At 52.2% G+C, this 22,162-nt stretch overlaps 2 protein-coding genes across 2 annotated transcripts in view; both read left to right on the forward strand.

Annotated features, from left to right (window-relative positions):
• CFAP61 (cilia and flagella associated protein 61) overlaps positions 1-22,162 on the forward strand; it is an 85,335-nt gene that overhangs the window by 59,544 nt on the left and 3,629 nt on the right. The window contains exons 22-26 of the mRNA XM_056487201.1: positions 2,559-2,886; positions 3,109-3,200; positions 4,581-4,786; positions 15,721-15,811; positions 18,184-18,310. Of these exons, the coding sequence (XP_056343176.1) occupies positions 2,559-2,886; positions 3,109-3,200; positions 4,581-4,786; positions 15,721-15,811; positions 18,184-18,310 (844 nt within the window). The remainder of the gene's footprint in view (positions 1-2,558; positions 2,887-3,108; positions 3,201-4,580; positions 4,787-15,720; positions 15,812-18,183; positions 18,311-22,162) is intronic.
• On the forward strand, positions 19,847-22,012 carry INSM1 (INSM transcriptional repressor 1). The gene is given in 2 exon segments (XM_056487202.1): positions 19,847-19,892; positions 19,895-22,012. Coding segments are annotated over 2 exon segments (1,434 nt in total). The 3' UTR covers positions 21,283-22,012.

Genomic DNA, 22,162 nt, shown 5'->3' on the forward strand with positions numbered 1-22,162 from the left:
TTCCAGTACCAGTGTCTTATGGAAGCTGTAGGCATGTTCACAGCTGTGGCTCTGCTCTGAGGGTGGGGGCAGGTTCTAGCCTTTCCTAAGGGCCAGCATAGTTGTGTTTTCTTTTATTGGGCTAATCCAATAAAAGTGAGTGTGAGTGAGTCCCTTCAGGACTTGCATCCATAGGGAGCCACCAAATCCTCCACAATCCCTGCTGTTTGTGCCCTCCTCTGTGCAGCTGGTGGGGTTAACTGTGGGGAGGGTGAGCCCTGTGCCCTTCCCAGATACTCCCCAGGTTTGGGGTCCCTGCTGGGCCCCTGCTCTGCAGCCCTTTTCACAATGGGGGTGAAGACCTCATACTTTTCTCCTTAACAGTCTCCTGACTTTGGTCTCCATATCAGTAGGGATGTTCCTCCACTCTCCCGTTTTTCCTTGGAATCTCTCTATTTTTATCCTTCCACAAGGATCTCAGTGTGGTTCTTGTTTTTCCAACGTGGTATCTCCCCTTCAGCCCCCCTCTTCTCCCCACCACTTGCCTGCTCTGTTCCTTCAGATGCCTTGGGGTTTCTTTCTCCTGCCCATTCCTGCCCCGTCTCCTCCTTCCTCCATCCATGGTCCTTCCCTGTGGAGGTCTCTCTTTCTCTAAATGAAAGACCTGCAATTACTTGTGATGTCAAGGGCTTTGTGCTCTCCCAAACCAGGTCAGCTGCTGTGCAGGGCTCCTGGGGGGCTGGACTCAGAGGAGTGGGCTCTGGAGAGCAGCTCCACCAGGAAGGCAGCTGCACTCAGGAGAGACCAGGCTCTGCAGCAGCTCTGGGCCTTGGGGGATTTCAGCCAGTGTCAACTGTTGATTGGCAGTTCTTGGGGACTTAATTTGTTGAGTCCTGCAGGATAAAAACAAGGGGAGAAAAATCTCTTCTTTCCCTAAAGCAGCAGCCTCCCTCCTCCCTCCTGGCCGGGCTGACAGATGGCAGCTGCAGGTTGCAGCCCTCCCCTCCCCTCCCCTCTGTGACACTGTCCTGCCTGTCAGCCAGCAGCATGTGGGGCTGTGTGGCCCCCTTGCCCTCATGGCCAGAGCTTCCTTGATTTTTGGCTCTCTGAGCTGGTCAAAATTCCTTTAGCTGTGCATAGTTCATCTGTGAACAAGCCCAGGGCTCTGGCTCCTCCACTGCTGCATCTCTGCTTATGCCAGTGCTGCTAAAATTTCCAGCTCTCTGTGCCTTTTCTTTCAGCCAGTCGAGTTCCTGACACCTGCCCTTAGTCCCCAAGAAAGCTCTTTGGGGTACAATTGGGTGACACCTTTACCCCAGTCGCAGATTTGTCCTGAGTGGCACCAAGGAAGGGACAGATTACAGATGATGTTTTGACCTGGCACAGTTAAGGCTTGGGCTGTTCAGGATGAAGGCAGCAAGGGAAAACGTGCTCATCTGACACCCTTCCACCCTTTCCTCAGCTGTAAAAGAATGTTTCTTGCTGGAGGGGCAGCAACCTGTTGTCTGATGGTTTTAAAAGCTGTTTGTGAGGGCTCTGGGGCTTCACAAACCCTTGCAGTGATGACACAGTCAGTCCATCCGAGCCCTTTGCAGGCTGTGCTCTTGTTCAGAGCCTCTCTCAGCCTGGTCATTCCTCCTCCTCTCACCCTCTGTGGCCAGTGGGCACTCCTGTCTTACTCTCATTCAGGGGCTGTGTTCTGCCAGCTCTGGGTTTATCCTTAGCCACAGGAGGCTTCCAGGGCTCTGCTCATGGTTGTTGCTTCTCCTGCATCTGCTGCCTCTCCCAGCACCACCTGCCTTGCAGTGCTGGTTGTGCTGCCCCAGCTTCTGTGGGGACAGGAGCTCTGCTTGCCTGTGCCCCAGGAGAGGGACTGTGCCCATGCCACGAGAAGACAAATCACTGACAATTACCACTGGATGTTTTTCTTTGGGACTTAGAGCAGGAATTTACAGGTTTAGGGTCCTTGGCCTCTGCAGCTTCCACTGACTGAAATCCTGCTGCTATAGCTGGAATGAGGATGACATTTCCTCTGAACAAGTTTAATTTCTGGTCTGTCCATTTCATTGACTGTCCCTGTGCCAAAGTAACTCAGCTTGTTGGTAAACAGGCCCAACAGTTGGGAGAACACTTGTAACGCACAGTTATCCTGCTAAATTCCAAATACACTGTGCTTTTCTGTTCCCTGGGCTTTCAGGCTGGCTTGGGCATTTGAAAGAAAACAAACTTCACAAAGGGTTCTGGTCTGTGCTTGGTTCAGGTTCCATGTTTGGGCTAAGGCAGAAAATATGCAGAGCCACTCAGGCTGTTTGATGTGGCCAATGCTGGAGTTTTTGGACTGTCTAATAACCAGAAGCAGATGAGTCTAGTTTAGTAGAGTCTAGTTTCTGCTCTCTTAGTTTTACCTTTGGTAGCTGTAAATGCTGGATCAGAAGGATCTTTCTGCAGTGACAGTGTTGCTAAAATCACACTGTATTTCATATTCTTGTTTGTTAAAATAGCATTCAGAATAACATCTGGGGTTTGATTTATGAAATCAGCCAGTAAGTAATATACAACTATCGTACATCTCTTTTTAGGCATTTTTTAGCTTTGCCTACAGGACACTGGATTATGAAACCTTCAAGGCTGCCAGTGATGCTTGCCTTGTTCTTGATGGAAGAGTTGTGATTGATACCAAGTTCCACACCAATGATCCCAACATCAGGGCTGCAGGTCCTATGACAAAGTTCTCCAGGAGATACTTCAGGGATGATGTGACACACAGCAACTTCAACTCCAAGGAGATTGGCTTTGAGCTTGCTGCTTCCATGCTGAGTCTCTTTGATCCAACCTCTCAGCCCAGGTCTGAGCCACCAGAAGGCTCAGACAGACTCATCCCTGTATACAAAATGTGTAAAGTTCAAGGTATGTCCAGCTGGATTTCTGTCACACTTCCAACCCCCTCAGCTATTTTTGCTCTTCTGCAGTATGGCAGATCCATCTCACCTCAGGTGCCTTCTCATGGCAGTACAGCACTCAAGGCTCCTTCTGGACTGGAAAAATGTGATGGCAGAAGGAGGACAAACAAATACATTGTTTTCTCCATTGTTAATGACCTAATAAATCTTGTATTTTCACTTGTGGCAGGTGGTGTTCTCCCTGGAGGTTATAACTACTTGCACATTTCCAAGCCTGGAATCCCCACCTCCTTGGATGTAGCACATGATGCATGTGGTCATGTAAGTCAAATAATGGAACTTGTCTTGTTTCATCCTCCCTGTTTATTTGAAAAGATGTTCCTGTCTAGGGCAGCTGGGTCTGGAGGCATGTGCACACCAGGTACAGCTGGAGGGAGCAGCAGGGGCAGTCACAGAACTAACTGAACCTTTGGTGTTGCTTTGCACAGTTCCTGCTGTGTGGCTCTCTCCAAAGATGCCTGGTTTGCATGCAGAGGGCACAGGACAGTGTTAGCAGCATTTCCTGCTTTCAGCCTCTCTGCTCCCTGCACTATGGTGCTGCAAGTGCATGCAGAGGAGGGCAGTCTGGCAGGGAACTCAGCAGAATTTTAGAAGAGCAGGAGGCATTGTGGGTGAGATGCTCTGTGCTGCTAGGAAATGGCAAGTCCTGCAGCTGTGAGTGTTGTCCTGGAATGGGGCACAGGGAAGCACTCCCCATGCTGGGCTCCATGTCCCAGGATACAAACATGGAGGTGCTTCTCTTACTGGGCAGCCTGACTTGAGGCAAGATCCTCTTTCACATAGATTGTACCTTTGTCCTTGGGAATTTCTGCATCAAGCCCATTTTTGCAGTTGATTTAAAGAGCAGCTTTTTAAAAGCTACTTCAGTGTTGATTTAAAAACCTGAACAGCAATGAAACAAATGGGCTTTTTAAAATGAAATGGTTTAGGGAGAGGAATCAAAGCTTGCTTTTCAGATCCAGGATGAGCCATCCAAAGCAGCATGTAGTGGAGAGCAGAAAGGACTATCAGAGAGGAGTTGGTTTTGTCACTCCAAATTGTTAGAATATGATCAGAATTCTTTTGCTGCCACTCTGATTACCTGCTGATTACCTGAAAAGGGACCATATTTTTAAAAGCCACTCCAGAAATGTCGTGTAAATCCTAAAAGAATTTTCTAAGAAAGAAGTAAGAGAAGCCAGTGAAAGGTACCAGCTTAGATGTGGAAATACTAAAGGTTCCTGTAGCCTAGCAACAGGTCGTAGAAATGTATAAAACTGTGACAGGAATACAGCTGGGAAAAATAGCTTCAAGCTATCTGCTCATCTCACTGCAGTATGAGGTTTGAAGCAGATTTTTACATTTTTGTCTAAGTGATTGATTCAATAGCTGAAGCTGAGTGCTGCAGTTGGAGCATGAACATCCAGTATCGGGGTTCCTTTACTGGCAGTAAACGTGCTATGGTGTGTGTGCTGTGTCACACAGGAGGCTGAGCAGGGCTCAGCTCAGCTCTCCAGCTGTTTGGGGTGCCCCAGGGCAGAGGGTGCAGGGGGTGTGCCCAGAGCACCCAGCAGTGCCAGGTGTCCCTCACTCCGGCAGCAGGCAGAGCTGTGCCAGCTCAGGGCTCGTCCATCTCACAGCTCCCTGTGCTTCCTCCTGCAGGGCACGCAGGTTGTGACTGGAGAGGCTGCTCAGGGGAACTACTTCAGGCTGCACTTCGACAGGTACCACCGGGTGGACAGCATCACCTGCTTTGCCAAGGAGCCCCTCCCCGTGCCCAACTACGTGTGCCTGTTCGGGCTGCACGAGCGGCTGCTCAACGACCTGTACTACCGCTGGGGGGCCGGCCGGCTCAGCGACCTCTACAGGTGAGAGAGCAGCTCCTGCTGCTTGGCTGGGCCCACTCTGCCTTGTCTTTGGCTCTTCTCCCTGCAACAAGGGAGAGAAACGGGTTGTAAAGGGTTTTCCAGTGTCTAGCAAAATCATCAGTGAAAGTGCAAGTCCTAAAGGGCTCTGAGATTTACTTAGAGCAGGAGCAGTGGTTTACTTGGCTATCTTTCCTCTGGATGAGCATTTCAGTGTCTTTATCACTTTTGTTTAGAATATTCAGTAGGTTAATCATTAAGCTGAACCTGGACAATCCTTTATGACTGAAGACTCATGTTCAAAAGTCGCTTTTAAAAAAGTTGCTTTTTTGTTGCTTTGAATCAAAATTTTAAGCCAAATGTTTGTAGGGAGATTTTAAATAACTCACAGTGATAGTCATGCTCAACAACTTGCCTATTTTTATCTGGTGAGAGGGACTGGAGGGCCTGGTTAGTTCTAGTCATGTGCCATATCCTCTGAGAGAATGTTTCATTGCTTTTGATTTTCATTTGAAGAAATCCCTCACAAATGGTGCTTTGGAACACAAGCTGTCACAGATGGAGTAGTGAAGTAGTGCCTTACATCAGCTGGGTAGAGACAGAAAGCCAGGCTGGGGAGCAAATGTTCCATTTTTATTGTGATACAAAGCTGATAGTGGTGCCTGAAACATTTCCAGGTTTGATTTCGTTCTATTTACAAGTGATTAGAAGAAAGGCACAAACAGTAGCAAAATTTTCAGATTAGACATTGTTATTTAGGTAGCAGTTTGTAAAAGTTTGCTGTGAAGGGTGTTCTGTGGTCCAGAAGATGCTTGTGAATTATTGCTGCCATAGGGCTTGATTATGATTTATAGCAAATGTTGGGGCTGTTTTACTAGAGAGCAAAGGGGCACAGCAGGCAGTTCACACTGTCAGTGAGTGTGAAGGAGGAGCTGGGGGGGTGACACAAGTGCAAGAGAGAAGGGCTCAGACAGCAGGTGCTTTCTGTCCTTGTCATGGCTCATGCTGGTCATACTAGTGGAGCTCTGGAAGAACTCCTTAGTCATGTTGTGGCAAAGGACCATCAGTCCTTTCTGGGCCATACAGACACTGAACAACCCCTTAGGTTGTGACAAGGGACCATCAGTCCTTTCTGGGCCATACAGACACTGAAGAACTGCTTAGGTTGTGACAAGGGACCATCAGTCCTTTCTGGGGCATTGCAGACACATTGTGAGCTCACCTTTCCTGAGGTGTGGCCAGGTCACTTGTTAGATGCACCAGAAGTTCCACACCAGCAGCAACATCTGGAAGTGTAAATCATGCTGCTTTGGGATTTCAGGCTGCAGCACAGGTGGCAGTGTTTTCCTGACCTTGACAGAGGATCACTAGTGTGCTGCACAGAGGGACACCACCTATCAGGGCCTCACATCCCTTCAGCTCTCCTTCATTAGTGATGATGAACTGATTTTGGACTTGTCTTTTACAGCCATCAGACAGTGATGTTGTTTGGGACCTTTTGCCTCATTATTTTATCTCACCTCTCATTAGCCTGTGGCAGAATTCCTGAATTACAGTTGCCAGGTTCTTCTTATCTGGTTGTTTTATTGCCTCCAGTCGTTTTCAGTCTTCTTTCCACCTTATCTTTTGATGGGTTTGTTCCTTCTCTTCTTGCTCTTTGGTCATATGAATGAAATCCCATATGTTGTCTGCAGCAGTGAACATATGCTGCTCTTTAATCCTTGCTCCTTGTGTGGCTCCTGTGGCACTCACTCACACACACTGCCATCCATCCCAGCTCTGTTCCTGTTGCACATGTCCATCCTGTGAGGGGGGAGCATTCTCAGCAGGTGTAGCAGGTAAGCTGCCTGGCATCCCCAGGGAGCAGTCCTGGCACAGGAATTTGCTGCTTTCAGGAGGCTGTGGAGCAGCAGAGGAAGGCTGGCAGTGTAATGTGCTCTCATAGTGTATCACATCTGCAGCACATCTGCATCCCCAGAGTGCAGTGTCACACAAATGTGCATACATGTGTGTGCAGTGTGCAATAGACACTGTTAAAACCATGAGAAGACTGTTTGCTAGATAACCATTACACTGAAAAATGGTTTAGCATCTCTTGTGAGTTGTCCTGAGGCTTTTATGTAGAGAAGAAGTGATGCCTGGTTAGCTTTTGGTAGAGAATAGGAAAATGCATTCACTGATTTCTATGTGTGTGACAAAAGAACAATTGTTTTGGGCCTTGTTCAGGTAGTCTGTAAGGATCCCACATGAACACAAACCTGATGTTAGGACAGCTCCTCTCTTTGGCTTTCAAAACCTTCCTTTAAAACTAGTACATGTTACACTTGCATCCATGAACTGCCAAGATGTGAAGTGTCCTAAGTGAAAAGAAAATACAGACTGTGAAAATGTGGTGTGCTAGTTAAGCTTGTAAACTTGATGGTTTGAAATATCCATTCCCCTCCTCTCTTCTTTATGCCCCTCTTTTGGGAAGAGCCTTCCTATGAGGCAAGTGAGTGCAGTGATTGAATCTTTTGGTCTGCATTTAGATTTCCCAGCATGGCATCTCGTTCCAGGAATGGACAGAGTGGAACAGCTGTCACCTGGGAGCTAATTTATTTCTGTGTAGCATGTAAATGATATTTTAAATAATTAGAGGCTGCAGCTAGCAGTGAATTTCCTCACTGATTTGTGTTGGGTGTAAGAGCTGAGAGTTACCCCACGGCACCGGATTTCCTGGCCAGCATGTGCCAGTGCCACTCTCAAATTAGCTTTAACAACAGGCCCCTGAGATCCAGCAAACCTGACAAAGTCACCCCTTCCTGGAGCCACAGCTAATGGGAATAGTGAGAGAAACACCATTTCCTTTTGTCTGGAGAGAGGTCCATTGATTTGGGTGTGAGTTCAGCAGGATTAAAAGCTGCAGGGCTTGGCCTCTGCTGTGCCTCAGCCCCTGGGCTCTGGCAGGAGGTGAGCACTGGGCACACACTGCCCTCCCTCCCAGCTGCCTTGTGCCATGCAGTGGGTGCTGTTCCTGCAGCTGGGCCTGCAGCCAGTGCACTCCTGAGCAGAGGGATGCCAGGGCAGGGAAACATGTAGGAACCAAAACTCGTCACCTGTCAGCTGAATGGCATCACTGGATCTGGGATCCACTTCAGGAAGGAGTTTCTGCAATTTATATTCATTTCCCATCAGGCTGCATCTCAAAAAGTCAACCAGAATTTGTGTCCCCAGGAGCTAGGCTCCTTCTTGAGGGGAGTCTTCTCCTGAAGGAAAAAGGAAGCAAATTCCAGTGGTGTGCCCTGGAGGGCTCCCATGCTGTACACCATGCTCCTGCCCCCCTCTTTGCTGGAAGGCCTTCAAATTATGTCCATTATTATTGCCCTAGCAGCAGATAAAAGAGAGGGGTGGGGAGAGAGCTCTGAAGCTTTTTTTCTTTTCTTTTTGAGTTTATGGATTTTACTGGTCATCAGTCCTCCACACTGCTTCACAGAGGAGGAATGCAACCAGCCAGTGACCCCCTTTTGTGTCCTCCTGAGCTGAAGGCAGCTGCAAGGCAGTTGCCAAGTTATGGAACATGTCCACAGAGCAGTGGAATCTCCCTCTGCTGCATCTTAAGTACAAACCAGATAATTAGAGGGGTCTCCTGATACTTGGCAACCAAACAGATACTCACTGGCATCATGCCTTTAATATGACATAGAAGTGCTTCATGTGAGCTTCATTTGGCATTAATGAAAATCAAATCTAACATAAATGCATAAAAATCTGACCCACTAGTTTCTAACATACTTAAGGAGCTTGTTTCACAAATGAGGTGTGAGTGGCTTTTACTTGGGGTTTTGTAATTGTGTGTTAATGACCTGGTTGTCAGGCAGGCCCTGCAGAAGGGCTGGCAGTGTCTCAGTCCTGTGGCACTGACAGTGGGGTGAGGGCAGCATGGGCAGGGGCACAGGGCAGGTTTTAGTGAGGCATGAGCAGGGAAACCTCACAGGCACCGTCATCCAGGCAGAGCTCAAAACCACTATGTTAGCTTTTGTTTCAATAGCTTTGTTCCCAGCTTTTTAAGGACTTGTCAAACTGCACAGTTTGCTTGCTCTGCACAGGGGTCTTGGGCACCATGAGTAGGGAGAATCCCCCAGCAGACATGACCAGGGCTCTTTGGCAAGAAGGATTTGGGAGAGTGGGACAGCAAGCACAGGGGATTTAGGTGAACTGGAGTCACAAAGGAATGTTTTTTCCCCATGCCAGGGTGCAGGTAGGATTCAGTTTTCACAGAGGAAGGAACAGGAGATTCATGCCTGGATCTCTGAGATCCATGCCAGGTGGTTCCTGGCAGGCCTGCCTGCTGCTGTCCAGGGTCTGAGGAAATCACACAAAGTGCCACAGCTTCACCAGGTACTGACAGGCCAGAGAACACGAGGCTGCCAAACACACAGCAGGAATATGTGAATGAGTCAGGCTCCCTTTCCCTGAGAGGCTTTGGGAAATCCACCCAGAAACTGTAAACACAGATAACAGCACCGGATGTTTCCTTGGCTGCTCTCTTCAAACCCTGGCTTTTATTTGCACCTTGCATTTTCATATTGACTGTACAAGCTAAATGCTCAAAAGTGCTTTGAGCTGCATGGACAGCATGCACTTATTTTGAAGTAACCATTCATGTTTTTCCACTGAAGTTCAATTCCCACATCCTGGTGCTGTTAACATTAGGCTGAAGGTGATCTGTTAAGCAGTGTCATTCAGAGAAACACCACACTGGACTGTTTATTAACTCAACACTAATAAAGCTCACAGTATAACAGATGCATTAAGGAAAAGAAGCACATTTGATGTTTTCAGCTTTATTGTTAAAAGGTAGAGAGAATTTCATTAGTTGCAGGCTGGATAATCAGTGATTATTTGAACATGAAATGCATGCTGCATAGAAAAGCTGGTTTTAGCCCAGGCTTTCTGAAATGAAGAGTGGCTGTTTGTTAAGAGGAGCAGTAGAATGCCCTGCTGCTGTCTGGAGTCTGCTGGATCCCACACATCAGCACACTGGGGTTACATTTGAGGGATTCCACCTTCGGCTTTTGTTCATCAGGCAGACGGTGGGACGTTCATTCTGCAGGGTTAAAAAGGACCTGGAGCAGGTAGTGAGCATAACTGAGGGGAACTAGTGCTGCTCTGTTCGTTCTGCAGCCTAATTAGAGGGCAATGTGTGTGCTTTAGCTGAAGAGAGAGGCAGGCTGAGGAAGGGACACGTGGAAGGGATATCAAAGCCTGCCGGCGTTCTCGCCGCTCGCCCCGCTCTGCTCCAGCTGCACTTCCAGAGCAAATCAATACAAATGGCTGCAGATTTCCAGTCACTAATGGAGTTTTAAAGGAGCAGCTAGCCTGCCAATGAGGAGCTGTGTTTCTAAGAAACCCCACGTTCAAATGAGTAAATTAAAGCTCATCAGCTGAACCCTACCATGTTAATTTGCAGCCGAACCTCGCTGATTCATATTGGTGATTATGCAAAGCATTATGAATGATTGAACTCTGAATCCATAAACAATTGCAGAAAAGCAATCACACTCCTGCACACAGCCTGTTTGATAATTTTGTGCCTCCAGTTTAATTTCCTTTAAATAGTTTTCTGTAATGCATTATGTGTGAAGTAGTACTGTGTGAAAAATGCAGTAAGCCTGATTTCAGGGGCAGCCACAAAGTGCTCACAGAGAGAGCACAGACAGCAGTGCTGCTGTGTCAGCTCTAAAGAGCACAGAGGTGAGAAAGTGTAGAGAGCAGTTGAGGGAGAGTCAGTACACCACGACTGCTGTGATCTACCAAGGTGTCTAAACTTTACCAAATGCCAGTGCTGAAATCACAGTCTCTCCTGAAGACACTTAGGAGAGCAGGGAAGGGCTGCCTTATCTCAGTACAGGATCTGCTCTCTGCAGGTGCCTCAGGATATTAAAACTGCAGCAAGCAGGGCTGATTTATCAGTAGTGATGGATCACTGGAGTGTTGGAGGGGAGGATGCTGGCCAGCAGTGCAGTGTCACCCCCTGACATCAGCAGGTCCTGCAGCAGCAGCATGTCCCTCTGCGAGCTCTGCAGTCAGGGGCCATTTTCCACAACAAGAATTGCAAGAGCATTGTCCCTTGCTCTGGTTTGCCATTGCAGCTGTGCTTAAAAGGGGATTGGAACCACGAGTTTTAAACCATCGTCTTCCAAAGACAAGACATTGCAGGGTCTGTGAGAAGAGGTGAAAAGGCACAGGCTTCCTTTTCAGGATTTGCTTCTCAAAAGGGACAAAGGAAGTGTCAGCCTGTGAATTGGTGAGCACTGTTGTTACTTTGTGAACCTGTTCAGTGGATTCACTCACAGGTTTGTTGTCCATAGGGCTGTTGGTTTCACTAATTACTCAGAGCATCAACAGAGTCCTGATCCCTGAATTTAACAGGAGACATTCAAACGCCTGGACAAGCAGGTGTTCAGGGAGCAGAGCTGCAGAGCAAGGCAGTAAAGACCCTTCTTGCCACAAACAGGTTGTTGGTTCCCATTTGCTGTTCAGCAGTTGTAGGTGACTGTTCAGAAATGGCAGGTCAGGGAATTTGTTTGTGCTGAAGAACAATGCTCTCAGGTGGTGCTCTAGGGGATTTTACACAAATTGGTCTTGCTTTTTACCTGTGTAAACAAGCTGTCTTTTGAAATTGTTGGTCAGATGAATGCAGGAAATCCTCAGTGGAGCATTTATTTATATTGTCTTTAAATTAACATACTATGATTCCTGGTCTGGTTATCCAAGGTATATCAGGAAATATTTTGTATCTTTTGCTGGTATTACCATATCTTTGTAATTAAGTGTTTTACATACGTGCATATATTGTTCTCAAAACAACACATTTTGAATTTTCCTGGCAAGATGGGATGCTTCATCCTTTGTGCTTGTGTTGGAGAAAAGACTCTTGTTCATCTGCAAGCTGTGGTTGGGAAGTATTGTCAGTTTGGCCTGAAAATTAAAATTGCATTGCATCCCATTCCCCCACATTACTGTTCTCACTCCTGAGCAGTGGAAGTCCCAGCTCTGTGTAAGCACTCCTGGTGTAATTGTTCCACCTGAGCCTGTCTCCTGTGTGCTTGTTCTCCTGGGGTGTGAGCAGCCTCTCTCTGCCTGGCTGGGCTCTCAGCAGAGGCACCCCAGCACTGGGGGGCTTTGGCCAAAGGCACCAAAGACTCAGCTTCCACAATCCACCCAAGTGGATTGTCACCCACACCATGGACAATGACTTTGTATGTCCTGAGCTCTGAGGGTCTGGGGAGGGACAGAGTCTCCTCCTCATGTAGCTGGCACAGCCCGGAGAATTTTGCATTTCAAGCATGACATTTCTTCTTAGAAAAGAAATTTCAACCTAGGAAATTGAAGGTCTATCTTAAAAATTCCCCACGTTGTACAAAGCTGGGGAAGCTACAGAGAGGGAAGGAGACTCTCCATTCCTTACAGATAGCAGGAGGTTAAGTTGATGTGACTCTGCTTGTATGGTGTACTAAAAGCCAGGGTGCTGCTCTGTGTGTGCTGAGGCACAGCCATCACCAGAGGGCCACCAGGCAGAGGGCAGGGCACTGGTGAGTGACTCAGTATGGCTTTGGGAAGAAACAAGTGGGATTTCAAGAGATCTGTACTCAGGATTGCTTACAGACATTATCTGCAGATCCAACCCACATTGTAGGCTGTCAGAGTTTCTGAATTCCCTTGGGTGTGTGTGTGTTGGTGGAAGAACAGGGTAGGAGGGATGCAAGGAGTCAAATTTGGGTTTACTGTTTCCATGCAGGTTCTGAGCAGCATAAGCACAGCCACAGCCACAGCATCCTCCCAAGCTGCAGTCTGGCATGCCAGTCTGCAGAGGGGTTTTCAAAGGCACCATCACGAGGTGCCCCTGCCCTTTGAGCAGTGGAAAGCCCCCTCCTCATCCCAGCCTCCCTGCAGTGAGAAGGCACCAGAGCACACAGCTCAGGGTCAGGATTGATCCCTGGAGCTAGACCCTGGGCCAGAGCACAGGCATTTGGCATGGACAAGCTCCCCTGCAGGTAGGGGATGTACCACAGAGCTGAAATTATTCATCTCCTTTTTTACCTTTATAACTGGCTTTTTGTTTCATCCTTGTGCAGAAAAGGAGGGTTATTCTGAAGGTTTTTCATTCAGTTTTTAAGATTTTCTGGCTTCACACCTTGCTGCCAGTGCTATACCCTGTGCCACCAGACCTGGGTCCTTGCTGCCAGGACATGGAATCATCTTCCACAGGGGCAGAGGCTTCTTCTCCAAACGTGGTGTGTTCTGCAAATGAAATGGAGAGTCACTCTAGGCAGCTCTTGGATGGACAGCCATGTGCACACTCCAGTTTTGCTTGCTAGCAGTGCCCAGCTCTGTCCATGTTGTTTGTATCTCTTGCAAAGGGAAGGATTCTGTGCCTTCTGTGCAGGACACCACTAAGTATTTCCTCCCTCCTCACTTCTCACCTGATGTAGGCTGCACCTCACAAATGAGGCAGAACAGGCTTGAAATGTTGTTTGTCCCTGGCAGGTGAGATTAGCTCCTTAGCAACAGGACGTGGTTCATGGTTTTCTGCAGGAGCCCACTCCATCCCACCCATCACACCATTGCCACACAGGGCTCCCTGTGGGGAGTGACCAAGCCTGCACACCCCTGCTGCTCCTGGCAGGCACTGTCACCTTGTACAGATTTAGCCTGAGCACCCTGGCAGGTTCTGAGAGACTGAATGGTGCAGACACACGTGGCAGATGCTGTTCCTGTGAGAGTGGAGGAGCCACGAGCCCCTGTTGGGAGCATGCCAGCTCCATCTCCTGCACTGAAAAGCTTTATACTTTGAAGCCTTCCACGGCTTGCCCCGAGGGACTGCTGCTGAAGTGGCAATAAAATTCAGAAAGAGCCTCAGAAAGTCAACTTGTTGGTTTCAAATGGGGTTTTTCATTACCAAGCATCCCTTTAGCAGCCATATGTAGAGCTGCTCTGTCAAAACCACCATGTTCCCCCTGAGAAAGGTGATTCAGACTGAAAAGATAAATAGATGAAAGCACAGAGCTGGCAGAGAAAGTGAATTGTTTGTGTGAGTTGAATCTCCAGATGGCCCTTGGTGTTTGTTCTTCAGGTGAAGGGAAGGGAAGGTAGTCTGGGAGTGAATGTTGGTTACTGGCAGCTCCATCCAGCAGTCTAGAAAATATGGACAAGGCATTCTCTGCTCCCCAAAAACTGGCATTTTATTTGTGTTAAAATTCCAAAATGGGTGGCACATTTTAGGTTTTGAGGATATTGACAGGAACAGTTAAGGCTGTGGTTATAGATGGAGCTGGTAACAATAGCAGCAATATGTAGCACCCCTGGAACATTTATAAAGAGCATTAAATGCAACACCTCAGTGAGGCAGGTGAGCCCTAAACTGAGGTAAGACAGTTGGGAAGGTTGTGCCTCAGTTGGGAGAGGAATTCATGTGCTCAGGGTGACAGTCAAAGACAGAACATTTGGCTAGTGGAGCATGGCTTTTACCACAGGATACCTCTAAGAACAGTCTTTAATTACCTCAATGTATTCTTGTGTAACACCTCCCATTCTCTCTTTGCTATTTATTATCAACAGTGAGTTAAAGGTTTATGTTGGGTGGGGTTTCTCTTCTGAAATTGAAGGGCTTTTAGATACTGTGGGATACTGTGTTTTTCTCCAGCTCTCTGCACGCTCCTGAAACAAGGATCCTTTAACTGAGTTCATCCTTTCTAACCTGCATATCCAAATGAGCAGGCAAGTGTCAGTCCTGGTAACTCCTGGGCTGGGCAGCCCTTGGTACAGCAAGGATGCAGGGCTTGGAATGGTGCCCATCAGTATTCATACAGTGGAAAGGTGTGTGGGAAGAGCCCTGCTGTCCAGAGAGCGAGCAGGTTCCGAGAGGCAGCCTGGGCAGCCTGGCACACAGAGGGCTCAGAGCACTGGCATGGCTGTGAGGGAGAGCTGAGCTGTCCTGCAGAGCAGGGGGGAAGCAAAGTGTGCAGCCAGGGAAGTGCTCCTGAGTGCCCTGTGAGTACCTCAGGACTGTTACATCTGTGTGGATGTTTGAGTTCAAGGCCACGCAGCCGAAGCAGGTGAGGTGGTTCCTGTGCTGCTGGGGGCAGTGCAGGCTCCTGCTGCCTTCCCAAGCTGAGTGCCCTGGTGAGCCTGCTGCCATGTGCTCGGTCCCTGCGAGGCTGAGTGCGGGGCACCGCCTGAGCGTTAACGAGAGCTACGCTCCAGCACCTCACCCTGCAAATGTTATCTCTCTTTACAGAGGGGTAAATCACACCTTTGTCATCTGCCCCAGTTATATCTACAGCCATCAGGTTCCACAGAGAGCACTGTCCTCTCCATCCTTTTCTTCCTTTTTCATGGAAGAATGCTGCTGTGAATGCTGTCACTGAAAGAAAAAGTTACAGGAGCTTCCTCCTAGAATCAGTTCAATTTAGCTTCATCACACTAGTGCAAAGAACATATTGCAGCGCTGTGGTGGCCTGTTTTTCTGGCTTTTATTAATCCAGAAACCTTAATGATGAACAACATTTGTGTCATTGTCTACACAAATTTAATTTGTTTATGCAGCAGTTCAGTTAATCCTGCAATCTGCTTTTCTCAAATGAGGACAGATAATGGAGACACCGTTCTTTACAGGTCTTCAGGCTTTTAAATTCTGATAAAATCAGGATTCTTCACTGGGTCTTGCCACAGCTCTGAATTAAGCCACTTTAAATGTAATTACTGAAGCTGGCTGTACATCAGGAACATCCATTAAAAGAATTGATTGACCATGCTGTTACAAGGAGGCATTTTATGAACAAACGATCGTGATGGGTCCAGAACTGTAATTTATAAAGGCAAAAAAGCAGGTAAATACTTTATTAGTGGTTAATGAGAGGTTCGCAAGATAACTAAATTTCTTCTTTTTTGCCCAGCTACTTCAGGGAACCTTGGTCCATGGCCATCTATCACGATCGGTTTATTGATCTGCAGAAGGAGCTGCGCCAAGCCCTGATGTCAGAACAGGTAAGAAAAACAACTGGCCAGTGCATTTTATTATTTGGGCAATTTGTTAGTGTTGTTCACTTTGGTTTCTTCTCCCATCTTTATCCTGAAGCTTTATTTTTCTGTTTACCTCTCTCTCTGGGGAAGCCTGAGCAGACTGTGTACATCACAGGGGGGTCAGCACGTACAGCACAGTGTTCAGTTTTCTAAACACTGAGTTTGGGCATATTCTCAAATCTACCAGTAGAACCTGAACTCTTTTTGTTGTCTTTCACTGCATTTTTGCGTTGTAGCTGCAATTTAGTACAAGTGCCCAGTGGAATCTGGAGCCTGGCTTGTCCAAGTGTCCCCTTGGGTTTAGGAGTGTCCCCTAATAGGAACATGCTATGGGCATCCTGCACCTGTCTCAGCTGAGCCTGTGGGTAGGTTTTCAGCCTAGTAGTCCAAAGGGTGAAAGCAACTGGCTTTTTCAGTGATAAGTGGATTTCCTGAATAAGGGTGAAATTAAAATGTTTGCTAATGCTGTTTACAGCTTTGGCACTAGCACCATAGACAGAGGCATAAAGCAGCAGACTGCCTGCCCAAAATCCAAAGTCACTGAGCTCCACAGGGAGAGCTAATAACAGCAGCAGGTGTCCAGCAGCCCCCAGAGCTGCCTCCCCCACCTCCTGAGGAGCTTCTCACTGACCCCAAACACAGTTTGTGGTCTGATCTCGGTGCTTCCAACCCCTGCCTGGGACCAGTTCAGCCTGCCCCTGCTCACAGTGCCTCTGCCTTTGTTTAACCCCATCAGTTCCACACGGTGGCACTGGGCTTTAAACGTGCTCACAGATTTTAGCTGTGTGGGAAATTAACAGGATTGAGTGTAAATGGAGGCAGAGTGGCAGGAGGAAGGGAGGCTGTGGTGCCCATGGCCCAGTGCTGCCACATCCCAGCTGCAGGCAGGCGTGCTCAGCCCTGCCTCCTCCCCAAAGGGCTCAGAGCAATTTGCCTCCTGTTGTCCTGACCCAGAAAGGGCCTTGGTGCAGTTTAATTTGGGTTCTCTTGGAAGACCTCTACAAAAGAGTGCAAGTCCTGTGCAGAATGAGGGGCACGATGTGAAGTGTTTTTCTTGCCATCATTCAAACATATTTCTCGTGCTGTAAGTGTGAACAACTTGAGAGAGAGGGAAATTTGTGCCCTACAAAGGACTCACCTTACCCTGTCTTTGTGGCATTAGACCCGACACAGAGAGTCTCCCTGCATAGACTGGAAACAGTTCTGTGTGAGTCAGGGATTATTTCTATGGACATAGGTGATGGTATCTACACCTGAATACTCTATTCACTAAAAGTGATTTTAACTATATTTACTAAATGTCACCATTTATGTTTTCCCTGGGTGTTCCTTCTGGGCACATTGCCAGATCCAGAGTATGTACCATGTGCTCATGGAGTATCTCTTAAATGCCTCAGGACTGGTTGTATTTCTGTATGAAGTAAGAGACCTGCTATCTTTGTCTCCTGTTGCTCATATTCAAGCTCATTTTAGCATGCAGGAAAATTACTAATGAAGTGTAGAAATGAGGGAAAGAGATGTTTAAGAGCCGTGGGTATAAGTGCACCAGAGAAAGTGGAAGTCGGTGTCCTGCGCTAGGGGTGATATTTACAGAAATGTTTGCCGATCGGGGCACTAAGTGCCCTGGGCCGAGCGTTTAGGCTGTGCTGAAATTGTCACCGGGGCCGCCCTGGCAGCGGGGGCGTGTTTACCCCCGGGGGATCGCAGCCCTGTGTGCGTGCGATGCAAACATGCAGATGGCAGGGCCGGCCCGGGGCTGCGGCTCCATCAGCTGCTGCACCGAGCCGTGCCAGACCCTCGGAGCGGCGCTTGTCCGGCAGGAATAAAGGCACGGCTGCCGTGCCGTGCCGTGCCGTGCCGTGCCAGACCCTCGGAGCGGCGCTTGTCCGGCAGGAATAAAGGCACGGCTGCCGTGCCGTGCCGTGCCGTGCCGTGCCGTGCCGTGCCGTGCCGTGCCAGACCCTCGGAGCGGCGCTTGTCCGGCAGGAATAAAGGCACGGCTCCCGTGCCGTGCCGTGCCGAGACTCGCTGAAAGCCGCGGCAAATCCCGGCCGCGGAGGGGTGAGGTGTGGAATTCCTCTGGCCAAACCCCCGTGACAGGCCGTGTCGGGACAGCCGGGGTTCCACGCGGGTTTGTTCTACACAGCCCTGGCGCCTGTGGCCGCTCATTGGAACAGTCGAGCACCACCGGTGCCGTCAGTGTGAGCCCCCCTCCATGTCCCGCTCTCCCCAGTCCCAGCCCGACGCGTTTCCATTCTGGGACCTGCCGCACTGGGTGTGTGCGGGGTGTGCCCCATCCCTGTGTCCGTGCCTGACAGCTCTGTCCCGTCCCGCAGGAGCCCGGCCAGCCGCCCGCCGAGCAGCGCCCCGAGCTCCGGGAGCCCGCGCTGCGCTTCCTGCGCCACCACCGCGCCCAGCTGCCCATGTACGCCCCCACCGACCCCTACCGACGGCCGGATAAAGGTAGGACACGCGGGCTGCGGGGAGGGGTCGGTGTGCAGCCCCAGCGGGGGGGACGGTCATTGGGGGTGTCGGCGTGCGGCCCCATCGGGGGGGACGGTCATTGGGGTCTCGGTGTGCGGCCCAGTGTGACAGGGAGGAGGGGATGTCTCAGCAGTGATGGGGGTCTCGGTGTGCAACACCAGCAGTGATTTGGGGTCTCGTTGTGAAATTCGGCAGTGACGGGCTCTCGGTGTGCGCCCCCAGCAGTGATTTGGGGTCTCGGTGTGAAATTCGGCAATGATTTGGGGTCTCGGTGTGCGCCCCCGGCAGTGATCTGGGGTCTCGGTGTGAAATTCGGCAATGATTTGGGCTCTCGGTGTGCAGTGATTCGGGGTCTCGGTGCGCACCCCCGGCAGTGATTTGGGGTTTTGGTGCGCACCCCCGGCAGTGATTCGGGCTCTCGGTGCGCACCCCCGGCAGTGATTTGGAGTCTGGGTGCGCACTCTCGGCAGTGATTCGGGGTCTCGGTGTGGAGTGATTCGGGGTCTCAGTGCGCACCCCCGGCAGTGATTCAGGGTCTCGGTGCGCACCCCCGGCAGTGGTTCGGGGTCTCGGTGCGCGCCCGGTGGGTGACGGGCTCTCGGAGCGCAGCCCCGGCGGGGGGGCGGCGGCGCGTGCCCGCGGGCCCGCAGCTGTATGCTAATGCGCTCCCGCCCCGCCCCGGCCCGCCGCACGCCTGTCCCCCCCGCCGCCCGGGCCGGCCCCTCGCCCCGCCGCCGCCGGGGGGGTGTCCGGGGCCCCCTTTGTGCCGAGGGTCGCGCAGCTTTATGCTAATGGCGCGCACAAAGGCGCGCGCGGGGGGGCGCCGCTCGCTCGCGTGCCGCCCGCGTGCCCCGCGCCCCCCGCCCGGGCCCGGCGGGAGGGGAGGGGAGGGCGCTGCCGCACGCGGCCCCGGCCCCGCCACCTGCGGGCCCGCGGACAAAGGGCTGCGGCAGCGGGGCCGCGGCCGGATCGCTCTGCCCGCCGCCCTGCACCTGCCGCATCCCCGGCGGCTTCGGGCGCTGTGCTGCGCCGAGCGGCGTCCCCGCTCGGGCCGAAACCGAGCGCCGCCGTCCCTGCCTGTTCCGTTAGGGTTAGAGTAACAGGTTCCGTTAGCGCGGGGCCGCGGCTCGGCCCCGCGGCGGCGCGGAGTTGTTCCGCTCGCAGGGTTGCCGGGCTCGGCCGGGCCCCGATGACCCGTTCGCTATTCCTGCCGCTCGCACGGACCCGTCCTTGGGCACCTGCTGCCGCCACCGGGCAGCAGCCCCGCTCCCCTCCGTGCCGCCGGGTGCTGCTGCGCTGTCCCCGCGGCCCGCCGAGCGCGGCCCCGCCGGTGCCGGTGCCGGTGCCGGGGCTGGCGGCGCTGGCGGGCGGCCCGGGCGCGGGGGGCGGCACACAAAGGCCGCGCGTGCCGGGCGGGCGGGGGCGGGGCCGGGCGTGTGCCGCTCCGGGCTCAGGTGCGGCCGCGCCGCCGCCGCCGCCGCTGATTGGCCCGCGCCGCCGCCGCCGGCCCGAACAATGGCCCCGGCCCGCTTAAAGGCGGCGGCGGCCGCGCCGCGGGCACAGCGAGCAGCCTCCGCCGCGGCCGCCGCCGGCCCGGAGCCGGCGCGAAGATGCCCCGGGGCTTCCTGGTGAAGCGCAGCCGGCGGCCCACCCCCGTGTCGTACCGGGCGCGCTGCTGCCGCGAGGCCGCCGCCGGCCCGCCGCTCCCCGCCGGCGCCGCGCCGCCGCCGCCCGCCTGCCCCGCCGCGCCGCCGCCCCCGCCGCGGGACTCGCCGCCGCCGGTGCCGTTCGGGACGCCCGATGCCGCCGTGCAGGCGCTGTACAGCCCCACGCGGCCCGTCAGCAGGGACAAGTACCTGGAGCGCGGCTTCAGCCTGGGCTCGCCCGTCTCGGCCGAGTCCTTCCCCGCGCCGGCCGTGCCCGGCACCATGGACCCCATCCTCTTCGCCCCGGCCGACCTCAAGCTCTGGGCCGCCGCCGGCCACGCCGAGCCGCCCGCCGCGCAGCCCGGCCCCGGCGGAGCCCCCGCGCCGCCCGCCCCGGCCGCGCCGCCCGCCGCGGGCCGCCCGCTGCCCGCCAAGCGTCCGCCGGGCGCCTCCGAGCCCGGGCGGCAGAAGGCTCCGTCCGGCAAGAAGACGAAGGCGATCCGCAAGCTGACCTTCGAGGACGAAGTGACCACCTCTCCCGTGCTGGGGCTGCGCATCAAGGAGGGCCCGGTGGAGGCGCCGGCCAAGGCGCGGGGCGGCTGCGCCCGTCCGCTGGGCGAGTTCATCTGCCAGCTCTGCAAGGAGGAGTACGGGGACCCCTTCGCGCTGGCGCAGCACCGCTGCTCCCGCATCGTCCGGGTGGAGTACCGCTGCCCCGAGTGCGACAAGGTCTTCTCCTGCCCCGCCAACCTGGCCTCCCACCGCCGCTGGCACAAGCCGCGCCCGCCCGCCGCCAAGAGCGGCCCCGAGGCGGGCCGAGCAGCGGCCGCGGGCCCGAGCCCGGCGCCGGCCGAGGAGACGCCGAAGGAGGCGAGCGGCGGCAGCGGCAGCGAGCGGGACACGCCGAGCCCCGGCGGAGCCTCGGAGGCGGGTTCCGAAGAGGGGCTCTTCGAGTGTCCGCGCTGCGCCAAGCGGTTCCGCCGGCAAGCCTACCTGCGCAAGCACCTGCTGGGGCACGCCGCACCGGCACCGGCCCCGGCACCGGCCCCGGGCCCCGAGCCCGCCGCCGAGGAGCTGCCTGCCGCCGAGTGCCGCCTCTGCCCCGTCTGCGGCGAGACCTTCCCCAGCAAGAGCAGCCAGGAGCGGCACCTGCGCCTCCTGCACGCCGCCCAGGTCTTCCCCTGCAAGTACTGCCCGGCCACCTTCTACAGCTCTCCCGGCCTCACCCGGCACATCAACAAGTGCCACCCCTCGGAGAACCGGCAGGTCATCCTGCTCCAGGTGCCGCTGCGCCCCGCCTGCTGAGCCGCCCGTGCCTTCCCCGCGCCCCGCGCCGCTCCCCCGGGGCCGCCACACGATTAGCTTTAATACGGCTTGTGACCTGCTGGAATCTGGCTTTACACTCACCTTCCCGGGGTCTCTCTTCTCTTTTCTTTTTTTTTTTTTTCTTCTTTTTTTTTTTCCTTTTTTTTCTTTCTTTCTTTTTTTTTATTTTATTTTATTTTTTTTTTATTTTTAATTTTTTAAAAATTTCGGTCCTTCGCTCTGGTTTTTATCGATGTGAACAGATCAAACTGCTCGAGAGAAACAAGCGTTTCCTTTAGTGTAGCCACAAATGCCTTGACTCTGCTGTTGATGGTCTCCAGAAAATGCTGTAGAAACTGCCTTAACTGTGACATGCCAACTTTCTGTTTCTGTTCGTTTTGCCCTTACTAAGGTAGCTCATGAGTTGTCTATCTGTATATGTTGGTTTGAGTAATTATGTTATTTATTCGTTATTTATTTATATTAATTATGAAGATTGATATTATTTGATTGCAGATATTCTAATGCGCTTTTTTGTCTCCCCGCCTGCCATTTCACTGTGCGTTTTAGAAGATCTTTTTTTCTTAAGGGATCTGCTAAAAAGGTTTTAACTTTTATACCTAGAATAACACATGATCTTAACCATTTTATCCCGTGCAACCAACAGCTCTTACTTTTAGATGCAATCTCTTTTTCTACACACATTATTTTCTTAACTGTTAGCTATTTATAGAGTGCTTCGATAGAACTGTTTCAACTGTATAATTATTTACTATTCAAATAAAATATTTTCAAATTCAAGCGTGCCCCCACCCCTCCTGCTTCTCCCCGCCGGGCTGGCCCTGGGGGCTCGGGGGGGCAGCTGGCAGGGTGCCTCCAT

The sequence above is a fragment of the Oenanthe melanoleuca genome, chromosome 3 (assembly GCF_029582105.1).
Source record: "Oenanthe melanoleuca isolate GR-GAL-2019-014 chromosome 3, OMel1.0, whole genome shotgun sequence".
Taxonomy (NCBI): Eukaryota; Metazoa; Chordata; class Aves; order Passeriformes; family Muscicapidae; genus Oenanthe; species Oenanthe melanoleuca.